Source organism: Coenobita brevimanus, chromosome 57, assembly GCF_032717465.1.
Source record: "Coenobita brevimanus isolate Jiangsu-jjx chromosome 57, ASM3271746v2, whole genome shotgun sequence".
Classification (NCBI taxonomy): Eukaryota; Metazoa; Arthropoda; class Malacostraca; order Decapoda; family Coenobitidae; genus Coenobita; species Coenobita brevimanus.
This window is the reverse complement of record NC_137010.1, coordinates 29,366,600-29,393,026: the sequence shown is the minus strand read 5'-3', so window position 1 is coordinate 29,393,026 and position 26,427 is coordinate 29,366,600. Positions and strand designations below refer to the sequence as shown.

At 42.0% G+C, this 26,427-nt stretch overlaps 1 protein-coding gene across 1 annotated transcript in view; it reads left to right on the top strand.

Moving 5' to 3' along the window:
* Positions 1-26,427, top strand: part of LOC145402125 (uncharacterized) — a 192,097-nt gene that overhangs the window by 78,168 nt on the left and 87,502 nt on the right. Inside the window, exons 2-3 of the mRNA XM_080274242.1 lie at positions 10,861-11,037; positions 24,575-24,739. Coding sequence (XP_080130368.1) covers positions 10,861-11,037; positions 24,575-24,739 — 342 coding nt within the window. The remainder of the gene's footprint in view (positions 1-10,860; positions 11,038-24,574; positions 24,740-26,427) is intronic.

Genomic DNA, 26,427 nt, shown 5'->3' with positions numbered 1-26,427 from the left:
ATTCATCAGCCTGTCTCTCCACGTGACTCCACAGGCTCCTCTTAAATAACTCATTTCCACTGCTCTTACTCTTGACTTGTGTCCTTCCAACAATGTCCAAGCTTCACTTCCATACGTTAGAGTTGGTATCACAATATTATTGGATTTATAATCAAATGCCCTAACCATGAACCCAGTCAGTTTATTGGCTTTTTTTACAGCTTCTGTACATTGTTTGCGTGGTTTTAGATTGTTTGTTATTTTAACTCCTATCTCTTTTTCATGGTTTACTCTATCACATTGGACATTATTCATGTTATAACTAGCCCTTACATATTTACTGCCAATGTTTAGTACTTTACATTTATTAAACCTCTTCCTTCTGCCTATGGGTAACTCTACACTGAGTGACAAGCCAAATGGTTGCCTGTACACCAGGAAACCATTTATTACTCTGGGTGGTAACCATATAACCAAATTATGGCGCCTGGTGGTTTACTTAGTAAATATGGCGCTCCAGTTGGATTGAGCCAGTGACGGTTTATATCCAAAGGGTGGTTGAGGTTAATTGCTTACGTGGTGCCTCTCAGCGATGGGTGAGGCTGGTCACTCTTATCTTAAATGTCAGAACCAACTTGCCTAGCCCTGGGCTCCTACATTCCTCATGGGGCAATGTAGAATTGGATTATGGATGGATGGATGGAATATTGAAATCCAAGTTTGGGCCCAGTTAAACAGTTCATCAAATTCTCTCTGAACTGCTTGCCTGTGCAATGCTCTGTCTGCTCTGTTACCTATTTTAGTATCATCAGCAAATTTTGAAATCATGCAACATAATTTAGCATCAGTATCATTTATGTGTGATGAGTAAGGATGGAAGTTTAGAAGGTGAAATGCTTGAAAGGGTACAACAAGGGAGAAAGGTTGCTAGTTCTCTGAAAGCAGTGATAAGAAACAGGGAAGTGAGCATGGAAATAAAATAGTTATTGCATGACAGTATTGTGGTACCAACTCAGTTGTATGGAAGTGAAGCTTGGACCTTGTTGGAGGGACACATGTCAAGAGTGATAGCAGTGGAAATTAGTTATTTGAGAGGAACATGTGGAGTCACATGGAGAGACAGACTGACAAATGAGAAATTGAAGGAGCATTGTGGTGTGGATGTGGATGAGATAGAAAGCTCTAGAAGAAATACATTGAGGTGGTTTGGCCATATGGAGAGGATGGAGAGTGAGAGACTGATGAGTGTATGTGAGTGAGGTGGGAGGGGGGAGAGGGAAGGGGAGGCCAAGGATGAGATGGAGGGATGGATTTGAGAGGTACATGAGATAGGGAGGTGTGAGCTGGGAGCAGGGCAGTGAAAAGGCAAGGGACAGGGAGACATGGAGGTGATTTGCTTGTGGTCATCCCTTACAGGATGAAGGTGTCTGGCAATAGTTAGAAAAAAGAATGGAACCTAAAACTGAACCCTGTGGCACTCCACTTGTAACATTTATCCTGATTCTTTTCCATTTATTACAACTCCTTGCTTTCATCTGCTAGGCCAATCATCAATCCACCTGAGCACTCTGCCACTGGAACCATATGCCTTTAGCTTCTGAAAGAGTCTACTGTGTGGAACTTTGTCAAAAGCCTTTTGAAAATCAAGGTAGATATCATTAACAGATTTAGTCTTGTTGTATATCTTTGTTATATTGTTGAAGAAGTCCTACAGATTCGTGAGGCCGGAGTGATTATTCTGAAAACCATGTTGTGAATCTTTGATGAGATTGTTTCTAATTGTTTCACAAATTTGTTACTGATAATAGTCTCAAGCAATTTGTAAGCTACCGATGTTAAATTAATTGGGAGGTAGTTTTCAGGTTGTGTTCTATTGCCCTTTTTGAATATCAGGGTCACGTTTGCAAGCTTCCATTTGTGTGACGCCTTGGTGCTCTTTAGTGATAAGCTAAAAAGTTCAAATAAAGGCTTCCATATTTCATTCTGTAAAACCTTTAATATGTGTGGAGATGTTTTGTCCATCCCGCTGTTTTATTCTCCTTAATTTGTTAATTGCAAGTAGTACATTGTGGTCACTCACTGTAATGTCATTGATTATGTTGCCCCTTTCTATAGTAACTGGGGAAACCGCAGGAATCGGTATGTGTACTTTCTGTTGTAATAACTGACGGGAAGAAAGTATGTTTTCGTTTTCGTTTTTAAAGGCCCCAACATGCTTGCATGTGTCGGCCTTGGTCACCTAATGGCGGCTCTCCACGCTGCACGATCCATTGCAGCCTCCCTGTTCAGTCCCTTAACCCTGAGGTCACACTTAATGACCTCGTCCCATGTCTTTCTTGGTCTATCCCTCCTAACCCCACCCCCAATACTAACACTTCTCACCTTCCTCACCCAATTATCATCCCCCATCCTCTCCACATGTCCAAACCATCTCAATCTACCTCTCCTCATCACAACACCAATACACTCCAGTCCCATCCTACCTCTCAACTCTTCCATCGTAAACCCAGCCCCTCCAGGCCTTGGATGCAGGGACGCACTGCACATCCACCTAATCATTGTCATTTCTGTATGTCTGAGCCAGCGAATGTCTTCCTCCTTCACTGCCCAGGTCTCACTGCCATACAGCATTACACTCCTAACACATGCTGCGTACAAAGACCTCTTAGCACGTAGGGAGAGCCCTCTCAATGTCAGGAGATGCAACAGCTCCCTGAACTTCTTCCAACCACTTCTCACCCTAGCCACAGAGCTAGCTCCAGCCCCACCTCCAGCACACAACATGTCTCCCAAATAACAAAACTCTTCCACACACTCAAGAGATTCACCAGCAAGTTCAATCCTTTCACGTCTGACAATCTCCACCTGCTCACCCCGACACGCCATACACATAAAATCAGCATTATCTCGCAGTGTACCTCTGATACCACTACATCTCTTATGCACCCATTTATCACACACACCGCACAAGATGGAATTACTTCCCACACCCTTGTGGCAAACTGCACATGGCCACTCTCCCTCGTCTTTGACAGTACCGCCACGAACCCTAAATATCATCACTTTTGTTTTATCTGCATTTACCTTTAAACCCCTGTGCCCCATACCATCTCTCCACTTCCTAAACCTTTCCTCCGCCTCCTTTTCGTTTTCTGCAATCAACACCAAATCATCAGCACACAACAACTCCCACGGCAGTCCGTTTCTAAAGTCACGTGAAAGGGCTTCATGTACCATGATAAACAACATGGGACTCAAAACTGACCCCTGATGCACACCAACATTCACGGAAAACTCCACTCAAATCTCCATTCACTCTTACCTGGGTGTGAGCACCCACATACATAGCCATAACCACCCTAACCAGCCACTCCTCCAAGCCAAGCTTTCTCATTGTCCACTTCACTACCTCTCTAGGGACTCTGTCAAAGGCCTTTTCCAAATCAACCAAAACAAAATATAGATCCCTTCTCCTACCAATATATTTTTCCTGAAGCTGACAAACAATGAATATAGCATAAGTGGTCCCCCTACCTGGCATAAACCCAAACTGCATCTCATCAATATTCACTCTTTCTCTAATCATACCTTCTAAAACTCTCTCCATTACCTTCATTATCTGATCTAAAAGCTGTATACCTCTATAATTTCCTCTTTCCAGGGCATCACCCATCCCTTTATACACATTTACAATTACACTCTTCAGCCAATCATCTGGGACAACACACTCATAAATAATCCTATTCATTTGGTCAGTGACTAAACTCACCCCTATATCGCCTAAGGCCTTCAACATTTCGGAAGTCAACCCAGACACACGTGCTGCCTTCCCCACCCTCATCCTGCCTATTGCCTCACTCACAGTAGCAGTGTCAATCATAGGCCAAGGGCCAGACACCGGATCTGCTGGCTCCAAACCTTCCCTGTCCCAGTCAAACTCCTCATTCAACAACTGGTTATAATGCTCTCTCCATGCATCTTTAATATCCTCACTGTTCATCACTACCCTTCCTTCATCATTCTTCACACACTGCTCACCTATAATATCCCGATTATCCCTCTTCACTTGACCTGCCACCCTAAATATCATATTTTTCCTTTCCCCATGATTTAGGTTATCAAGTATATGTCTCTGTGACTCAGACTTTGCCCTGTATACCTCTCTTCTAGCCCTACGCTTGGCCGCCAAATATTCCTCTTTGCTACCATCATTCTTCCATTCCCAGAAAAGCCTTCTTTTCTCCTTAACTGCAGCTTCTACACCCTCATCCCACCACCAGGTTACTTTGTGTCTTGGTGGTCCTTTTGTCCAGCCGCATGTTACATCAGTAACTCTCAAGAAATTGCTCTTGAGGGCTCTATACTGTTCATTAACGCCTCTGTCTACAGCTCCCTGTTCAGCCACCACTCTCCTCATCTCGCAATAGAAGGCATCCCTTGCTGCTTGGTTTTTCAGCTTCCATATTTCCTCCTAGGTACATAAGTCCTCTTTTTCATCACTTGTTCTTTAAGCACCATATCACAAATCAATAGTTTGTGCTGCTGCACACACTCCTCACTTCCTATTACTTTAACATCCCTCACTAACCTCGTATCAGCCCTCCTAACCAGAAAATAATCTATCTGACTGCTATTTACCCCAGACTCATTCGTAATAAACCTGCTGTCTCTTTTCCTAAAATATGTGTTGCACACAATCATGTCCGTTGCCTCCGCAAACTCGAGTATCCTTTCCCCTTCTGCGTTCCTTAGACTTTACGCACATCCCCCATGCACTCCTTCATAACCCTGTGCTGCTTCACCTACATGACCATTGAAGTCCCCTCCCAAAATCACCATCTCATCATCCCGCATACCACCCACTACACGTATTAAATCATCCCAAAATCTATCTTTCTCTGATTCATCCAATCCTGCCTGTGGAGCATGTGCCGATATAATCGCAGCTATCTTTCTTCCCAACAGAATTTTCACTACCAATATCCTATCGCCTACTCTCAAAATATTCATAACATATTCCACCCATTTCTCTGCAACCATCACACCAACACCTCCATATCCTTCTGTTCCCCCCTGCCAAAAGAACTTATAGCAACCGTCCTTCCCAACAATCTTTCTGGCTGATCCACCCCTGTACCGGACTTTCTGCAAACCCGCCACATCCACTCACCTCCTACTGAATGCCTGAACGACTTCCCCCGCTCTTCCCCTCAAACTTCCCACATTCCATGAACCCACCTTCATCCCCATGGGTGATTTACTGTCCTTAGGCTTGCTTTGAAACTTTTGTTTGTCATCTTCAGTATTAATAAAGGGGGACAAACACAGCACAGGTCCCACTCACTGCACAATCCCAGGTCCAGGCAATGGATCTGGGACCCCTAGCCCACCAGCTTACCAGTGGCTGTGGTAGTGGCCTCGGGGCACCCTGCCAGGACAGCTGCAGGGACACCTTCCAAGTGCACCTTTGCACTGCAACTATCCCGCCATTATACACCCACTGATAGGGCAGCCTCCTGGGGCGCTACTCCCAGGTTCGGGCCCCTCTCTATTGGGCGGAAGCGGCAGCCTGGGAACCGCAATGCCCTGTACCCTCTATCACAGGCCCGAGCCCCATCTGCCCCTGGACCCACGATCTATGCCGGCGGAACCCCTGCCACGCCTCCCCCTAGAAGTCCGCCACTAGGTAGCGGGGACAAAATTTTCTGGCTGCATGCCCTTGCTGGCGCCAACCCCTGTACTGTAGTGGGATACGTTGTGTGAAATGTAAAGTGCATGTGGTGTAGTGCATAGATAGTTAGAGGAAATGTTTGGGAGAGTATGCTGCTCTACTCTCCATGTTACTTGTTGCACTGAAAAAGTCAGCAAAAGGGGGATGGTTGGATAGCTAGTGAAACAGGAGCTCCAGCTCTCCCTATCACCAGCATTCCCATTCCCCTCGGGAGTACTACCCTGTTTGGCCCGTGCTACAGCCTCCTCCTACATCATTTAGAATTTTTGCCATCTTAGTTTCATCATCGGCACTCTCTCCATTATATGTAATTAAGGGTCTAATTGATGGTATTACCTTGTTGCTTCGTATGCAAGTGAAAAATTCTTTGGAATTTGATTTACTGATTCTGGCAATATGTACGTCAAGGTTTTTCATACTGCATTTAATAAATTTTTTTAGCCTGTTGTCGAAGAACATCATCTTTGGTTTTATCACTTTGACTCTTTGTGGTAGTATAATTTTTGTATGCATGATTCTTTGCTACCAGACAGTGTTTAATATCAGAGTTCCACCATTTATGTGTAGAATTTTTGATAGGCCTTCTGTTGCACATTGGAACACATAGCCTGACTGCATTGTTTAGAGTTTCTGTAAAAAATTTTCATGCATCATTGATATCTAATGTTTCGACAATCAGATGCCAGTCACCTGCACCTACAATTGCCTTTATACTGTATTATTAAAATTTGCCATCTTGTAGTTGGGCACTTTCTTGCAACTGACTTTGACTTTGTCTTCACTAATTTTAATGTTTATGTAACTATACGATGATCACGTGTACTAAATTCTTCTCCTACAATAACCTTACTCACAAAATTTTCTGATGTGGCTAAGACAAGATCTGGGATGTTAGCTCCATGTGTTCGATAATTTATAAACTGATACAATGAACTTTCCTGTAAGTTTTTTTTTATAGGTCCACCCCTGTGTGCAAGGGTAGGGCTTCTCCCCATTTTGGAACTGGTAAATTAAAATCACCAAATATTATGATGCTTTGCATATAAAAGATTTTGGCAGTTTGATCATAGATTTCATTGTCGATGTTGAGTGGCTGGCTGGGTGGACGATGTATTAATCCAAGTGCGATTTTATGACAAGGTTCATATCCAAGCTGAATATAAATAGTGTTGCTGTTTTCAGTAAGTGGTCTGGTAATTACGACTGGATGAAATCCTGATTCATTACGTATATAGCAACACACTGCCCCCTGCTCTGCTCTTCCTTTCACTACTGAAAATGTGATAGCCTGGTAAGTTAAATTAAAGGTAGTATGGGAGTGAAAGGTAAAAATGGTAGATTGCTAGTGGAGAAAGAAGAAAAAGTGAGCAGATGGAGAGAACACTTTGAGGAATTGTTATACACAGAGAATGAAAGTAATGCGAGTGTAAGTGGCTGAGGAATGGCTGGGAGAAGGAAGTAGGATGAAAGTAGTGGAAGCAGTGAAGAATGTCAAAATGGAGAGGAAAACAGGAATTGATGGAGTGTGTGGTGAAATGCTGAAGCATGGGGGAGAGATAGGCGTAGAATGGATATGGAAGATGTGCAGATTGGCTCGGGAGAGAGGTAGATTCCCAGAGCATTAGAAGTCAGGTATAATTATTCCCCTGAACAAAGGAGAACGGGAAAAGGAAGTGTGTGGTAATCATATGGGCATTTGGGTAGCACCGCGGGAGAAGAATCCAAGCGCCACCACCCGCCAAACCCCGATTTCCCGCTCAAACGGCAGCCAGATGCATCCTTTACCGTGTGGTGGGAGATGGATGCTTCTCTCTCTGTGCTGATAGGGTCGAAAATGCTATAGAATAACAACGTATGCCAGCCTGTATGACAGATTGTCACAGGATGTACAACACCACCGAGAGGGAAGAATCCAAGCACCAAACAGGGTGGCGTGGTGGCCGCCAGCCAATCAGAGCGTCAAAAGGAATGACGTGCTGTGCCGTCACAGCCAGCCGGCCAATGACTCGGAACCTGATGCCGTGACGTAGGCCGCGCGCAGCCAATCAGCTTGCTGCGGCTGTCTCGAGGAAGCAAGGACAGCCTCTGTCTCACTCTCCCTCGGCCGCCATTAACATTGACTTTTGGATTATCTGTGCTTTTTTGGATTTTATAGCCATGGCTGCTCATGATTCTAGCAGTGATGTTGATAGCCCACAAGCTATTGCTGTTCTTCGTGACGCGAGTGATAGTGAGAGTGAAGTGGAGCAAGGAAGAGGGAGAAAAAGGCCTCGAAATGTGGAGGAGTGGGGCAGTGTTGTGGCCAAGGTGAAGCATAATCTAGGCCAAGCCTTCATGAGTTATAAAACCAAGAAAGGGGTTTCTGCATGTGCAATTGGTAATCCTTGCCGTGATGGGTGCTTTGGGAAGGTTACGAAGCTGGCAGAGTCAAGCACAACATCGCCCTCCCTGAAGAGGATGACAACTTGCTTGATTATTGCAACTAATCCTGGGGGGATGGGGGGGAGGGGGGAAGAATCAACATTCAACAGTCAAGTCACTCCAGTGTGGTAAGTACCCCTAATATTAGTGTTATAATCATGTCTCTAATCATTCTTTGCAGGAAAAGATGACATTTAGCTGAACTCTTCATGCACGTGATTGGTATTATTAATTAATAATAATTACTAAATAAGTATTGTCATAAGTTTTTTTCATACCATTATGAAGCTGATGCTTTAAGGTTTATTTTGACGTGAAACATAAAAATCGTAGGGTTGGTTATTGAGATTTTTTACATTTCTTAAAGGCAAACTTTAGGAGCGATTTCTGCCATTTTTTAAAAAGGGCGCTTGGATTCTTCTCCCGCGGCGCTACTCATTTGTTGTCTTAGTGTAATAGGAAAGGTAGGATACTTATTGATGGAATTAGGGAAATAACAGAGGAGTTAGTTGGATAAAAACAGGGAGGTTTTAGGAAGGGAATTGGTTGTGTAGATCAGATATCCATCCTAAGGTCTCTAGTGGAAAAGTTTCTAGGGAAGAGAAAGAAGTTGTATGCAGCCTTCATGGATTTGGAGAAAGCATATGACAGAGTGGATAGACAAGGAATGTGGAAAATAAATGGGATACTTGGAGTTAATGGGGAGCTGTTGAATACCATGAAGAGGAGACTAAGGCTGCAGTGCATGTGGATGGTGAACTGCGTGAATTTTTTTTATCTGATCATTGGATTGAAACAGGGATGTCATGTCTCCAAGCCTGTTCAGTCTGTATATGGATAGAGTTATAAAAGAGATATAAGGTAGCAGTGGGTATTGGAGTAGCCGTAATGAGAGCACAGAGTGTGTGGAAATTCCCTGTTGTGTTGTTTGCAGATGAGACTGTATTGTTAAGTGAAGACAAAGGGGAAATTTGAGGCTTGGTGAATGAGTTTGGGAGTCTGTGTAAGAAGCAGAGTCTAATGGTGAATGTAGATACCGTAAGGGTAAAGATTTGGTCTTTGAGAGAAATGAAGTCACTGAATGCACAGTGAGATTGGATGGTGAGGAAATGGAAAATGTGAGTGCATTGAGGAAGGATGGAAGTTTAGAGGGTGAAACACTTCAAAGACTACAGCAGCAAATAAAGGTTACTCATTCTTTGATAGCAATGAAAAGAAATATGGAAGTAAAAAAGTCACTGCATGGTATTACAGTATTGTGATACCAACTCTAACATATGGAAACGAAGCTTGGACGTTGTAGGAAGGACACAAGCCAAGAGTGAGAGCAGCGGAAATAAAATATCTGAGAGGAGCATGTGGAGTTACATGGAGGGGCAGACTGACAAATGAGAAATTGAAGGAGCATTGTGGTGTGGATGTGGATGCAATAGAAAGCTTTAGGAAAAATACACTGAGGTGGTTTGGCCATGTGGTGAGGATGGAGAACGAGAGACTAACAAGGAGAGAGTACGTGAATGAGGTGGAGGAGGGGAGAGGGAGGGGGAAACCAAGGATGAGATAGAGGGATGAAGTGGAGAGGTATATGGGAGATGGGGGGGAGGGCAGCAAGATGGCAGGGGGCAGGATGACGTGCAGGTGATTTGTTTGTGGCCACCCCTTACGGGATTAAAGCGTCTGGCTATAGATAGATAGATAATGTGGAGCAAGACTTTGATGTCAGGGTTGGCTTACTATTTACAGCTCTTCTAAGCAGGGTAGCATTAAAGGCTATTTGTCTCACCAGCTCCTCCCTTACCTACTGCCTTCAGTATCTCTTCACTGCAGTGTTGCAGCTCTTTCCTACAGTCATTGTTATTTACATGGTCATTTCTTTTGAACTGTCTGATTGCACCCCTCCCCCATTGCAGTGGATGTGCCGTACATGTCTAGCAGTGCACTGTCATGCCATTTTTGTCTCATTCTTTAATGTAACTATTAAGTTGTTAACTCAGTCCTCGCTGGATGCAGCTGGTTAACTGAGGAACTGTCTTCCTCACTCTCTTTTCCTTTGCCTATGCCCATGCATCATGAAATGGGTCGGCCTTGATCACCTGATGGCAGCTTTCCATGCTAATCGATCTTTGGCAGCCTTCCTATTAAGTCCCATATCCCTGAGGCCGCACTGTATGACCTTCTCCCAGGTCTTTTTTTATTTTGCCTCTCACAACCCAACCACATAGTCTCACACTTCTCACCTTCCACACCTAATTGTCATCCTCCATCATCTCCACATGCCCAAACTATCTCAATCCACTCCTCCTCATCCCAGCACCATACATTCCAGTCCCATGTTTCTTCTCAACTCTTCACATCCATCCAGCCATTGTCCATCTCTGTACGTTTGAGTCTATGAGGAATGGCAAATAAATTTTAAGTGATGATAGTGATTATTTTACCAGGCACTCACTCTGATAGTTCTTTGCCTTTTGTACTTTCTTGTCCAGTTTCTGAAACCCTAACACTGTATGTATTACAGTAGTGGGAAAGAGGGTTATGGTGATGATGGTGGTTGAGGTGGTGGTGGTGGTAGTCACCGTGTGTATATATTACAGTACTGTAGTGGGAAAGAAGGTTAGGATGATGTTGGTTGTGTGGTGGTGGTAGCAATGGTGAAGATTATGATGATGATGACAGTATTGATGTTGATGTGGTAAATGTTCTTAGTCTTCTATCCCTAACCCCCTCAGAGAGAAGATCGAGAGCACGATGCCCCAGGATAGAACTGGAGAATGGTCGAGTTGTGATGCGGTCTAGGGGTCGAGTGGCCAAGTTCAGATGTCGCAAGGGTTTTACCAGAGTGGATGGAGATCGCTTTGCCACCTGCACACAGAATACCTGGACTGGACAGATCCCAAAGTGTATAAGTAAGTTGGAAGGGTTGTAGTTTTAATATAGTAGTAAGAGTTGCCAACTGTAGTAGTAAAAATTTTAGTTTTATTAGTAGTTATTGTTTTAGTAGTAGGAGCAGTATGGTAGTAATTTTAATTATAGGAGTTGCAGTTTTAGCTGTAGTTTTTGTTGTTTTAGGAGATCCAATTTTTGTAGTAGGAGTTGTTTTAGTAGCATGAGGTGTAGTTTGGTATGAGTTGTATATTAGTAGTAGGTAGGAGCTGTAGTTTTAGTAGAATGAGTTGTAGTTTTCATGCAGCATTAGGAGTTGTTTTAGTAGTAAGAGTTATTGTTTTAGTACTAGCAGTGATAAGGGGAGTTGTAGTCTTAGTAGCTGGAGTTGTTTTAGTAGTAGGAATGGTTTTAACCCCTTCGTACACGATGATGCGTTTGTCATCATATGGGTGTGGCTGCGACTATACTCATTGATGCTTTTGGCATCATTAAAGCATAAAAACTTTCGTCAGATGAAAAGTTTTCGGCCGATCGGCATCATTTTTGGAGGCGTCATAGTTTCCCTGCTCCTTGTCAAAAGTAATGAGTTGGCAACTGTGGGTCCTGATACCAGCAAGAGAGTGGACAGGTTATTCAGTACCAAATGAGCTGTGAGTGGGGAAAGTACTGCACAGCTCTGTCCCTTTAGATTTCCACTCTTACTCCCATCCCGGCCGTGCAACACATTTCACTATGCCAGTAGTGCTTGTGTATAGTGTTTCAACTTTGTTGTGATTAGATTTGGTGTTTGCAATAGGATAGTTGGTGTTTGTGAAGCAATCTTGGTTGTTATCAACCGTTGACCCAATGAAGATTATGCTACTGTTTCTAATCAACTACACTGCCTCTACCCAGCACCAAATGTGAGTATTCAACTATAACAATAGTGACAGTGAATCGTGTAAATATAGTGTGCATATCTAGTGTACAAACAATTGGTGAAATACCTACAGCAACTTAGAGGAAGGAAGAAAACTGCCCTACAGTCACGACACGGCATGGGTGCACCGTAGTTTTTTGCATTTTTTTTGAAAACTATGAGGCCTAGGATCACCGTTTGGGCTCAAATGAAAGCCAATTAAATTCTGCATAGGATGATAAAATGAAAACATGACAGTGGCACAAAAAGTTTTTCACTAGAGCACCCCGAATAAAAAAAATCTACTGTCTGCTGGAAAAGGGTTTTACTTTTTTGCTTATTACTCGAACAACGTACCTCGTATCAAACTGGGACCTCTGGCATTCGAAAGCTAATAAAATTCTCTTTCCAGTGATGGTATAACATGTAGAGATTGGGTAGTAAATGTTCAACTAATGATGTTAGGAAGTGAAATGTATGCTCTTGAATGTTTTTTCACACGGCCCTAACGTATGTTTTCGTTTTCGTTTTTTTTTAAAGACTCCAACATGCTTGCATGTGTCGGCCTTGGTCACCTAATGGCGGCTCTCCACGCTGAACGATCCATTGCAGCCTTCCTGTTCAGTCCCTTAACCCTAAGGTCACACTTAATGACCTCGTCTCATGTCTTTCTCGGTCTACCCCTCATAACCCCACCCCCAATATTAACACTTCTCACCTTCCTCACCTAATTATCATCCCCCATCCTCTCCACATGTCCAGACCACCTCAATCTACCTCTCCTCATCACAACACCAATACATTCCAGTCCCATCCTACCTCTCAACTCTTCCATTGTAAACCCAGCCCCTCCAGGCCTTGGATGCAGGGACGCAGTGCACATACATCTAATCATTGTCATTTCTGTACGTCTGAGCCGGCGAATGTCTTCCTTCTTCACTGTCCAGGTCTCACTGCCATACAGCATTACACTCCTAACACATGCTGCATACAAAGACCCCTTAGCACGTAGGGAGAGCCCTCTCAATGTCAGGAGAGGCAAGAGCTCCCTGAACTTCTTCCAACCACTTCTCACCCTAGCCACAGAGCTAGCTCCAGCCCCACCTCTAGCACACACCGTGTCTCCCAAATAACAAAACTCTTCCACACACTCAAGAGATTCACCAGCAAGTTCAATCTTTTCACGTCTGACAATCTCCACCTGCTCACCCTGGCACGCCGTACACATAAAATTAGCATTATCTCGCAGTCTACCTCTGATACTACTACATCTCTTATGCACCCATTTATCACACACACCGCACAAGATGGAATTACTTCCCACACCCTTGTGGCAAACTGCACATGGCCACTCTCCCTCGTCTTTGACAGTACTGCCACCAACCCTAGATATCATCACTTTTGTTTTATCTGCATTTACCCTTAAACCCTTTTGCCCCATACCGTCTCTCCACTTCCTAAACCTTTCCTCCGCCTCCCTTTCATTCCCTGCAATCAACACCAAATCATCAGCATACAACAACTCCCACGGGAGTCCGCTTCTAAAGTCACATGAAAGGGCTTCAAGTACCATGATAAACAACATGGGACTCAAGACTGACCCCTGATGCTCACCAACATTCATGGAAAACTCATCACTCAAATCTCCATTCACTCTCACCTGGGTGTGAGCACCCACATACATGGCCATAACCACCCTAACCAGCCACTCCTCCAAGCCAAGCTTTCTCATTGCCCACTTCACCACCTCTCTAGGGACTCTGTCAAAGGCCTTTTCCAAATCAACAAAAACAAAATAAAGATCCCTTCTCCTACCAATATACTTTTCCTGGAGCTGTCGAACAATGAATGTGGCATCAGTGTTCCCCCTACCTGGCATAAACCCAAACTGCATCTCATCAGTATTCACTCTTTCTCTAATCATACCTTCTAAAACTCTCTCCATTACCTTCAGTATCTGTTCTAAAAGCTGTATACCTCTATAATTTCCTCTTTCCAGGGCATCACCCTTCCCTTTATACACATTTACAATTACACTCTTCAGTCAATCATCTGGGACAACACACTCATAAATTATCCTATTTATCAGGTCAGTGACTAAACTCACCCCTATATCGCCTGAGGCCTTCAACATTTCCGCAGTCAACCCAGACACACCTGCTGCCTTCCCCACCCTCATCCTGCCTATTGCCTCACTCACAGTAGCAGTATCAATCAAAGGCCAAGGGCCAGACACTGGATCTGCTGGCTCCAAACCTTCCCTGTCCCAGTCAAACTCCTCATTCAACAACCGGTTATAATGCTCTCTCCATGCATCTTTAACCCCTACACCGCGGGCATGTTTACCAATGTTTTGCGTGTGCCGTGGGGTTATTCGGGCTCCGATAGACTCTCAAAAAATATTTGCCAAAAATTAGTTATTAGTCCTAGAATATTAAAATTACATATGCTTATGGCACATACCTTCAGCTTTCTCCTGGAATGTTTGTTGAGCCTTCTTCAGTTACCGTAGGACTTGTGGAGACCTCTGAAGTTGGGTAACGAAGTCTCCACTTTACACTTCCTGACAACCCGTAATATGATTACCACAGCCAGATATTAACACTATAAACACTACTCTATGATTTTCAAGTGGTTTGGGATCCATATTCCAAAAAAAAAACCATTGTGAAAGTAATGAAAATTATGAGTGCGTCTGACCGTCACACTTGAGCTAGTTTGCTCTTGGTACTCTGTCATGTATTATTCATAAAACCCCTCACACTTTATATTTCTATTACTATATAACACTTAAATATATCTACAGTCTTTATCCATAAGTTTCCTTCAGTAGTATTAGTTTATTGTCACTGTAGGGATTCAATTTCTTTCAGTAAAATACGTAGCATTCACTTTCTCGTCCTGTATACTAGCATTGAGAGTGAATGTCACTTTCATCTTCACTCTCATAACTCATAGTATTCAGACATGCTAGAGTGAAACTTTCACTTTCATTACTCCTAGGGTATATACTCGTATTCTTATAATACTACTCATTTACATTTCTATTTACGTTCTCTATTTTATTTACGTTATTTACATTTCTATTTTATTTACACTGTTATGCACTGTCACTTGAAGTAATTTATAAAACTATTTTCCACTGTTCACGTATATTTACATTCATTACTTTCACTTGCTGTTTACACATTATTTACAATTCCACTTGCACTGTTTTACTCAATAGAAAGATCGTAGTCACTCTTTTATCAGTTGTCAGCTCTTTACCTCTTTCCACACGAGGTTTAGTAGGGGGTAAAGGTCACTGGGCCCTTTGCATGGGGGTGAAAAGTCCCTGAAGTCAGCAAGAGGAAACAGACGTACCTCCACTTCGGAAGATGAGAGTGAACTGATAAGGGAGGGCCGGGGTGGAGGCCTACTTAGGGATATTCAGTACTACCAACATTAGCTCTTGAAACAGCTATGTATAGCACTGAAATGATTGGCAGGAAATCTAGACAATACATTATAAATTAGGTAGTTCCAGGTGAATGTAAATATCACTTAGGCTTCTCCCTTCCCTCCTTATATGTATTTTTATTACGAAAATAGATTATACGGCATATTTCAAGGAGAAATAAACAGCGAAAATTAGCGAACGAGTGCACATGAGGTGTTGTCAGGTGATAATTAGCCAATTCCAGGTGTATGGCACTCTCACTTACCTTATTTCTTTCTTGTATATATTATTTGGTATAAGAATAGGGCATAGGGCTTATTTCATTGGATGAAATCAGTGAAAAATTCCAGGGAAGATTTACTTAGCATAGCACGGCCGGGCAGGCGAGAGGATAGGGTAATGGAGGGGGGGTAGGGAGGGGAGTCAAGAATGGGGAGAAATGGCTAAATTGTCAACAATGGATGGGAGTACAGATGAGATTAGGAGTGCTGACTAGTGTTGGACATTGGCAGTACTGATAGATGATACAAGCCCCCACTTGGAAGCCCGGGTGAATTCAAAATAACACAATCACAAAAGCAACGCCCCGCGGTATGATCCCTTGCTTCCAAGCGTCACGAAAGTGACGCCCCGCGGTTAAGGGGTTAATATCCCCATTGTTCACCACTACCCTTCCTTCATCATTCTTCACACACTGCTCACCTATAATATCCCGATTATCCCTCTTCACCTGACCTGCCACCCTAAATATATTTTTCCTTTCCCCATGATTTAGGTTATCAAGTAATTGTCTCTGTGACTCAGACTTTGCCCTGTATACCTCTCTTCTAGCATACGCTTGGCAGCCAAATATTCCTCTTTGCTACCACCCTTCTTCCATTCCCAGAAAAGCCTTCTAATTCTCCTTAATTGCAGCTTCTACACCCTCATCCCACCACCAAGTTACTTTATGTCTTGGTGGTCCTCTTGTCCAGCCGCATGTTACATCAGTAACTCTCAAGAAATTGTTCTTGAGGGCTCTGTACTGTTCATTAACGCCTCTGTCTACAGCTCCCTGTTCAGCCACAACTCTCCTCAATTCGCTGTAGAAGGCATCCCTTACTACTTGGTTTTTCAGCTTCCATATTTTCCTCCTAGGTACATAAGTCCTCTTTTTCATCACTTGTTCTTTAAGCACCATATCACAAATCAATAGTTTGTGCTGCTGCACACACTCCTCACTTCCTGTAACTTTAACATCCCTCACTAACCTCCTTATCGTGTAGAACAAACATCGATGAATAGTCATATGTGGGTTTTGTAGCAAAATGAATATGTTAGGGTGGTGAAAATAAGCTGAGAATACACATATTTGAAGCATGCAGCGGGCGGGGCGGTAGGGGAGAAAAGCAGGCGCATTATGTCCCACAAAAGTTATTAACTTATACACATGTGAAAGGGTTAATAGTAGGATTGTATTACTATTATTGTAGGAGTTGTTTTACTCGTGGGAGCTGGTGCTTTGGTACTAGGAGTTGTTAGCAATCAGTCACTCAAGAAGGGGCAAAAACCATGGGATGCATAGCCTCATTCACCCTCCGACTTCACCCACACAGGTCCCTCTGTGCAACTCTCCAGACAGTGACTCTTCCTCCTCTAAGTTTCTCCTGACAGGAGTGATTGACCTGCATCAGTCATGAGTTATGTGGCCTTCCCCTTGGCCTCCACCACCCTGGGTTAACTCATTCAGAGGTCACCCTGTGAGCATGATCAGCCTCAGGAAAGCAGGCCATGTGCCCACATAGCGTGAGTTGACGTTGACATATTATGTGCGTAATAGGCCTTGATTCAGTCTCATAGAGTAGTTGCTTGTTACACACGCAGCTGTACCAGCGATATCCCATGATCCTGCGAAGACGCCTGGGACCAAAGGAGTCAATTTGCCATGTCAAGTTACTGTTTAGTGTCCATGTCTCACAGCCATAAAGTAAGACAGGGAGCACCATCACTCTGAAGATGCGAACTTTCGCCCTTCTTTTCAAATAACAGCAGTGCCAAATATCTGAATTAAATTAATTCATAACCCCGTAGGCCAGGCCCATGCAATGAGAGATCTCACTGTCTGATCTACTGTTGTTATGGACCATGTTACCAAGATAACTGAATCCTTCCAAGACTTCTGTATCCTCACCACATGCTTGGACAGACTGAACTGTTTCATCCAACAAGCCACCAAATGCCTGGACCATGATCTTGGCCCAAAAGACCTTTAATCACAATGATTTCACATTCTCATGAAATTCCTTGAGGGCACCCAGTAGTATCTCCAGTGCCTCCACTAGGATAACTGCATCATCAGCAAAGTCAAAATCATTAGCCCAGAAATTGCCAATTAATACCCCACAGTGACATCGACTCAGCTTGGTCCAGTACCCGATGCATATGTGTTGAAAAGTGTGGGGGCAAGGACACATCCCTGTCTTACACCAGAACTGACTGGGAAGAAGTTGGAAGTCCACCCCCCCCCCCATGCACATGCACACACACACACATACACACCGGGCAGACAGAACACACATCACATTGCTCTACATCTGGCCAAACCTGGCCAAGTGGCCATATCTGAATTAGTATCTTTATATGAGTCAAGCTCTATACCAGGTTAATCTAAATGGTGTCCTAATATAAAAGAAGAAGTTTTAAGTAAGACTCTTGTTCAAATAGCAAAATAAACAAAGTAGTGCAGGAATGTGCCCAGCAGCATCAGCTGATAAATTATTTTGTCTGCGCCAGGGAATGTAAGAATCTGTGCTCTTGGTACCGCATGATGTCCACCTACTTTATTAAAGCAAATTTGGAAAAGAAAAGGGATAAAGGTAGAAAGCAGGATGATGATTTCTACCAGGAACTGGTTGAAGTGGAGACGAACAGTAAGCTGGTAGAATGGGTAAACAGGTTGGAGATGGCATTTCAGAATGAAATGGATGAAATTAAGAAACAGTTGCACATGCAGAAGGAAGAAACAGAAAAATCAGGAAAGGAAGTCAACAAGAAAGACACAACAATAGATGAGCTGACAGTAGAAGTGGGTTCACTTAGAAGGAAAATTAATGAAAAGGCAAGTACAGTAGTCAACCACGAGAGTATCATGGAAGAGTTAAAAAATGATACAGAGACAGTTAGGCAAGTAAGCAGTCTGGTAGCTCATAGCAATGATATTGAGGAGAAGATAACACAGGTGAATGAAACGATGCAAAGCTACAAAAATGTTGTGGAAATCACATATGCTGAAATGGTGAAACAAGGGTTGAGTAGCATTAAAAAGGAAGTGAAAGGAATAATCCAAAACAATACTAAATTGGTCAGAGATTCAGCAGATATCAACCAGTCTATAGTAATCAATGGTATAGAAGAGGAAGAAATAAAAAACAAGATCTCGAGAGACAAAAAGGAGATGGCAAATGTAATGAGCATATTGAAGGAAGTATCAGAGGAAATCTGTAATAAAGACACAGGAACACAAAAGGCTAGGGAAATATGAGAGAAATAAGTCAAGACCCCTAAAGGTAACCTTCCAGAGTGTAAGCACTGTGGAAGAAATACTAACAAATGCAAAGAAACTAATGGAAAAAGAGGAATTAAAAAATGTATAGATAAAAAGATTCCTAACTCAAGAGGAGCTGGAATTACTAAAAGAGAAGAGGGAGGAAGCAAAAACAAAGAATGAGGGAAGATCAGATGGAGAAGAATACATTTTTTTTTACAAAGTAATTGGATTGCAGGTTCGAAACTGGTACATAACCAGGAGGGAATAAAAGCAGGAAGGTAATAGACCCAAGTCATGACAAGTATGTAAACAAGATGATTAAGTTGATGTACTCAAATGTAGGTGGAATGGTATCTAAATTATTAGAGGTGAATGAATATATCAGAGAAAATGAACCACATATAATTTGCCTAACTGAAACAAAATTAACACCAAGGATATCAAATGACATCCTAAACTTAGAGGAATACATTATATGGTGAAGAGATAGGAGCTTAAAATAAGGAGGAGGAATATTAATATTAACAAAGAAAAATCTAAAAGTCAGAGAAATAGAACTAGATATACCCTTACTAGTAGAACTGATTGCAGTAAAGATCAGTACATCTAAAGGGAAAGTAATTGTAGCAAATTTATACATGCCACCCAGATCAAACACATGGGAAAGAGGCAAATATGAGGATCTGGCAGAGAGTACAATTCAGAGTTTAAGAGCATTACTATATAGAATGGAAGAGAAATTGGAAAGAATTATACTAACTGGAGATTTTAATACAAATATAAATTGTAATACTCTAGATATAATAAGCCAAGAAAGCTGTTGGGACCAAAAGCTCTTGGATCTTATGCAGGAGTTTTTCCTAATGCAACATGTAAGGGAAAGGACCAGTAAAAGAAGACTCGATGTACCCTCAGTACTAGATCTTATATTTATTAGGCAAGAACACGATATTGACAATGTATCACCCTCCATTCGGCAAAAGCTACCATGCAGTACTAAATCGCAACTTCAGGATTGCATATGACAGTTAACAGCAATGAAAATTACAAAAAGAGCCTAAATTGTAAAAAGGGAAACTACCATGACCTAAAGAAGTACTTCTTATAAATAGATTGGGAAAAGGAGCTTAGAGGACAAGATTTAAATGCTGTATATAAAAAATTCTGTGGACTCTATGAAATAGGAGTCCAGAAGTACATCCCACAGCACAAAGAAGCAGAAAAGAAATTAAGAAATGGTTTAATACAGTCTGTAAAAAATCAAAACAAAAAGGAGATTTGTTGTGGAACAGATACAGAAGAGACAATAGGGAGAGGGCATATAACAACTATAAACAGGCAAGAAATGATTATACAAGAATAAGGAGGGAAGCCCAAAAACAATTTGAGAAGGACATCTTAATTAAAAGTAGTGATCAACCAAAGCTGTTTTACAGCTACATCCGAAGCAAAACCAAAGTAAAAGATAAAATACAATCCATTACGGTTGAGGGCTCACCTATACACGAGGAGGAGATTTGTGATGCAGTAAATAAGAATATCCAATCAGTTTTTACAGAAGAAAATAGTTTTGAGAGGAATGATATGGAACATGCATGCCCACACATATTACCAGTTATACAAATATCAGAAAAAGAAATACAGGAGGCGTTAATTAAATTAGACAAAGGAAAAGCAAATTGTTCTGATCAAATTTCATGTTGGGTGCTACAAAAATGTGCAAGAAAGATTTGGGAGTGCTGGTCTAAGATAGTTTGTCACCAGAAAAACACATTAACAAGATAGTTGGAGGGAATTATAAACTCTTGACTAACATAAGAGTAGCATTTCATTATATGGATGAGGAGATGATGAAAAAATTGATAGTGGCCATGATCCGCCCCAGGTTAGAATATGCAGCGGTAGTGTGGTCCCCACACAAAAAGAAAGATATAAACAAGATTGAGAGAATACAAAGAACAGCATCCAAGATGGTCCCCAGTCTGGCAGACCTGTCATACAGAGACAGGCTGGAAAAGCTGGATTTGCCTTCCGTAGAGGAAAGGAGAAAGAGGGGAGACATGATTGCAGTGTTCAGGACCATGGTGAGAGTAGATAAAATTGACAAAGAAGATCTGTTGTTATGTGATAATGAGCAACAAGAGGACATGGAACGAAATTGAAAAAGTCAAGCTGCTTGAAGGATATCAAGAAATATAGCTTTCCTTACAGAAAGATAGACTTATGGAATAGCCTGGACAAAGAGATCGTCCAGTCTAAAAACTTAAACGAGTTTAAAGCTAAATTTGACTTACTGAGAAACAGCGACGGAAACCCACGAGCATAGCACATTTCATGTATATCACTGTTAGGCATATTAGGTAAATACATAAGTATTTGGAACGACTTAGATGAAAAGGTGGTGCAGGAGAAAAACATTCATGTATGTAAAGGTAGACTTGATAAATGTGGATTTGGAGACAGGACAACACGAGCATTGCTCAATTCTTGTATACTACAAATAGGTAAATACACACACACACACACACACACACACAAAGTGATCATGTGGTCATTGAGTTCCAGATGATAATAGGGAACATCGAGCCAAGAGATGAGCTTCATAGACAGGGAAGATACAACTTTGGGAAAGCAAATTTTACAGGATTGAGAAACTTTTTTGAAATGCGGATTGGAGAAAATTCAGAGAAACGAGAGATACAGAGGAAGTGGGATATCTTTCTAGACCTTTATAATTTGGGAATGGAAAAATTTGTACCAAGAGTAAGAGGGAAAGAAAACAGGAAAAAGGAGTGGTTTAATAGAAGGCATATGATAACAAAAAAGAGAGAGATAAGACGTGGAAATTGGAGAGAGAGAGGTAACAATAGAACAAAGGAAGAATATAAAAGAATTAGAAATGAATACACAAGAATATGTAGGGAAGAAGAAAGGAATTTTGAAATAGGTATAATAGACAAATGCAAGGATGAACCCAAACTGTTTTATAGATTGTTTAATGGCAAACTGAAACAGAAAGAAGGAATCACCAATCTGAAAGTAAAAGGAGAGGTCTATAAAGATGCAACAATGCAAGCTGAAATAATGAACAAATGTTTCCAATTGGTTTTCACTAATGAAAAAGAGTTTCTGGAAGGGGAGGGAGTGATTAGAAATGTACCGGTGCTAAAAGATATAAAAGTGGAGGTACAGGAAGTGTATAAATTACTGGAAACTCAAGATGTAAGGAAAGCCCCAGGACCAGATGGAATCTCTAATTGGGTACTGAAGGAATGTAGAGAACAACTGGCGGATAAAATTCACAGTTTAATCGTGTGTTCCCTGGAAGAGGGGAAAGTGCCACAAGAATGGAAGAGGGCAAATGTGGTACCAGTTTATAAGGGAGGAAACGGAAGAACCCGTGAATTATAGACCAGTGTCTCTAACCAGCATGGTCGCAAAATTGTGCAAGAAAATCCTGAAAGACAGATGGATAAAATATCTAGAAGAGATGAATATTTTGGCTGAATGTCAGTTTGGATTCAGAAGTGGAAGGTCATGTGTTTCTAACTTGTTGAGCTTTTACTCTTAGAGCAATTGACGTGCTACAGGAGAGAGATGGTTGGGTGGATTGTGTGTACTTAGAGAAGGCCTTTGACAAGGTACCTCATAAGAGAATAGTGAGGAAACTTGAATATATAGGAGGACTGAAGGGGAAACTTCTGGAATGGATGAGAGACTTTCTGAGAGACAGACAAATGTGGACAGTAATAAAGGATAGGATATCTGGATGGAGGGAAGTAACAAGTGGAGTCCCTCAAGGGTCGGTGTTGGCGCCAGTAATGTTCCTGATTTACGTAAATGATATGGTAGATGGAGTGAACAGTTATGCAAGTCTGTTTGCTGATGATGTAAAGATCTTGAGGAAGGTAGAGGTTGATGAGGATTTTAAAATGCTGCAGGAGGATCTGAATAGGATACATGATTGGAGCCGGACGTGGAAAATGAAATTTAATGTAAAGAAATGTAAAATATTGGAAATGGGTAAAAGTACCAGGAGGCCATCAATGAATTATTTGTTGGGTAATGAATTAATCACAAAAATGAGAGAAGAGAAAGATTTGGGAATGCTGGTCTAAGATAGTTTGTCACCAGAAAAACACACTAACAAGATCGTTGGAGAGACTTATAAACTCTTGACTAACATAAGAGTAGCATTTCATTATATGGATGAGGAGATAACGAAAAAATTGATAGTGGCCATGATCCGCCCCAGGTTAGAATATGCAGCGGTAGTGTGGTCCCCACACAAAAAGAAGGATATTAACAAGATTGAGAGAATACAAAGAACAGCATCCAAGATGGTCCCCAGTCTGACAGACCTGTCATACAGAGAGAGGCTGGAAAAGCTGGATTTGCCTTCCTTAGAGGAAAGGAGAAAGAGGGGAGACATGATTGCAGTGTTCAGGACCTTGGTGGGAGTAGATAAAATTGACAAAGAAGGTCTGTTTGTATGGGATAAGAGAGCAACAAGAGGACATGGAATGAAATTGAAAAAGTCAAGCTGCTTGAAGGATACCAAGAAATATAGCTTTCCTTACAGAAGTATAGACTTATGGAATAGCCTGGACAAAGAGATCGTCCAGTCTAGAAACTTAAACGAGTTTAAAGCTAAATTTGACTTATTTGCGAAACAGCGACAGAAACCCACGAGCATAGTACATTCCGTGTATATCACAATTAGGTATATTAGGTAATTAAATAAATATTTGGAACTACTTAGATGAAGAGGTTGTGCATGAGAAAAACATTCATGTGTGTAATGGTAGACTTGATAAATGTGGATTTGGAGACAAGACAACACGAGCATTGCTCAATTCCTGTATACTACAAATAGGTAAATACACACACACACACACACTGCACATAACATAGCACCCCTCTACACTCACCTTTTCCTCAGCCCATCTGCAATCCTTTCTTCCTCAACCCCCACTACTCACCTCGCCAAAGCCTTCCACTCATCTCCTTTCCAACCCCACGCCAATCACCTTTCTCTTAACCCTCCTCCACCCACATCCTTCCCTGTCCCCTCCAGTCACCTTTTCCTCTCCCCCTCCAGTCACATCCATTCCAATCTCCCTCCACTCACCTCCTCCCCAACCCCTCTCCACTCACCTCCTCCCCAACCCCTCTCCACTCACCTCCTTCACAACTCTTCTTGATTCACCTCCTCCCCTATCTCCTGCCACTCACCACTCTCCTCCCCTCCTACCCCGAACATTGAGAAGCTTTTAGTTCAATTTCCAGGTTAATCAGACTGTTGGATAAAGTTTTTTTCCTCTTTGCCCTTGTCCATCCAAGTGTACAATTTGGTACCTGGATGTAACTGATGGTTTCATGTTATATTCTAGGGGAAAATTCACGTTTAGCAAAGTTGATTGTCTGCCATAATGACACATGTAATTGGTAGGTTTTAAACTTCTTGAAGCTAGCAGTGTTTTTTTTCCATCTCCAGACAATTGTATTGAACTTATGAAAGGTCCATCTTACTAGCGGGGTTCATGAAGGTTATACAGGTATTTAACACCAACAGTTGGAAAAATCTCTCATAGATGAATAAATTTGTAGCAAGATTATAATAAAAATACATCATGGGATTGAAAGATGTCAGTCCTAAGACTCTGCCTCCTTCTTCCCTTCTCCCACCCCCAGAGAGCGGGTGTGTGAGTGTGGTTGCTCCACTGAATGGCCACCGAGAATACCAGTTCCGTCGCGCAATGGTTTTCTTCTCATGCTACCCAGGCTACCAACTCACAGGCTCACCGGCACTCTCCTGCAACTCAAGGCACTGGAATGACACAGCCCCCACCTGTGAATGTGAGTTCTGGGAGGATTTACAGAGGTCTGTAATTGTGTGTTGGTAGTTATAAGTGTTGTAGAATATTTAAGTTTGGGGGATACATTTACAAGTTTAGTTGAAAATAAATTTTGGTTGAGAATTAAGTGTTGTGGAAAAAGTTTTAAGTATTTCAGAGAATGTAATTTTCAGACAATTTAATGTCAAGACAGACTTTTAGTTCTTTACATAAATTTCAGTATTAATTAAGCATTGAAGGTTGTGCAGCTTCCCAATTGCCCTTTGACACTGCTGCAACTTAAGGCACTGAAATGACACCATACCCACCTGCAAAAGTGAGTTTTGGGAGGATTTGTGAACAGACATTTTTAGTTTATCGTATGTGTCAACAAGTGGGTAAGCGGAAGGTCAGTGCCCCTCCCCGGAAAACAACTACTGTAAATAAAAATACAAACAAGAAGCCTCGGACCAGGACAGACAAACAGGTAATGACCAAAGTCCCAACAAAGGACACGGTACGGATTGCAACATAGAATGTATGGAGTGCGAATGATGATGTGAAAGAGAGAGTTTGTCCAGGTGCTTGAGGGTGCAAAAGTGGACATATGTGGATTAACTGAGACTAAATGGAGAGGTGAGAGAGTGGAAGTATGGGATATATATATATATATATACACACAGTATATATATCTCATCTCATCTCATCAGCCGTTTGAGTGTCCACTGCAGGACCAACCTATCCCTACCGAAGTGGGAACGATACAGCCTATGTATCTCTACCAAGTGGCTTAGGCTGTCTGGTAGAGATTGTATGTTGGGTGAGAAGTGCTTGTAAGTGTAATTGTAGTGTTGTAGCGGCTTTAGATGTGTGTATGTAGTCTGTGAACCAAGTGTAATCGGCCCGTGCAAGCATACTTTATAGTATGCGACACTGGTTCAACCACAGCACCCCTGATGTCCGCCAAGCAGTACATGGCCCAAAGAACGTTGCCAGAGTTTATTACCCTGGCGGGGCACGAACCCTTGTTCTTCAGTGTACGAAAACGCACACTTTAACACTGTAACACAGATATATATATATATATATATATATATATATATATATATAAAAGTAAGTAATCCCTCCACTATCCGACGTAATAGAGCTAAAGGCATGTTCAGAAAGTGGTCCTGTCCGGATAGTGGGCACCAGCCTTCTGGACTTGTACTTATGGACCCTAACTCAGAAAAACACCTATACAACTCCCTCTGTATATATATATATATATATATATATATATATAAGTAAGTAATCCCTCCACTGTCCGACGTAATAGAGCCAAAGGCATGTTCAGAAAGTGGTCCTGTCCGGATAGTGGGCACCAGCCTTCTGGACTTGTACTTATGGACCCTAACTCAGAAAAACACCTATACAACTCCCTCTGGACATGCATTGCACCTATTTAAGACCCAAATCACACCAATAAGGGATATAAAAGACTGAAATAAATGCAAAAGAACCATAAAATGAGGTTTCTGAGGTAGGTTTATACAATATTAAACATTCTGGGTACTTACAAGTCCCTGGCTCCTGGACTGGTAGTTATGGACTCTAACCTAGCCTAACTCAGAAAAACACCTCCCTACTGCACATGCATAGCACCTAAGACACTACATATTCACACCAATAAGGGACATAAAAGAGTGAAATGAGGTGTTTGAGGTAAGT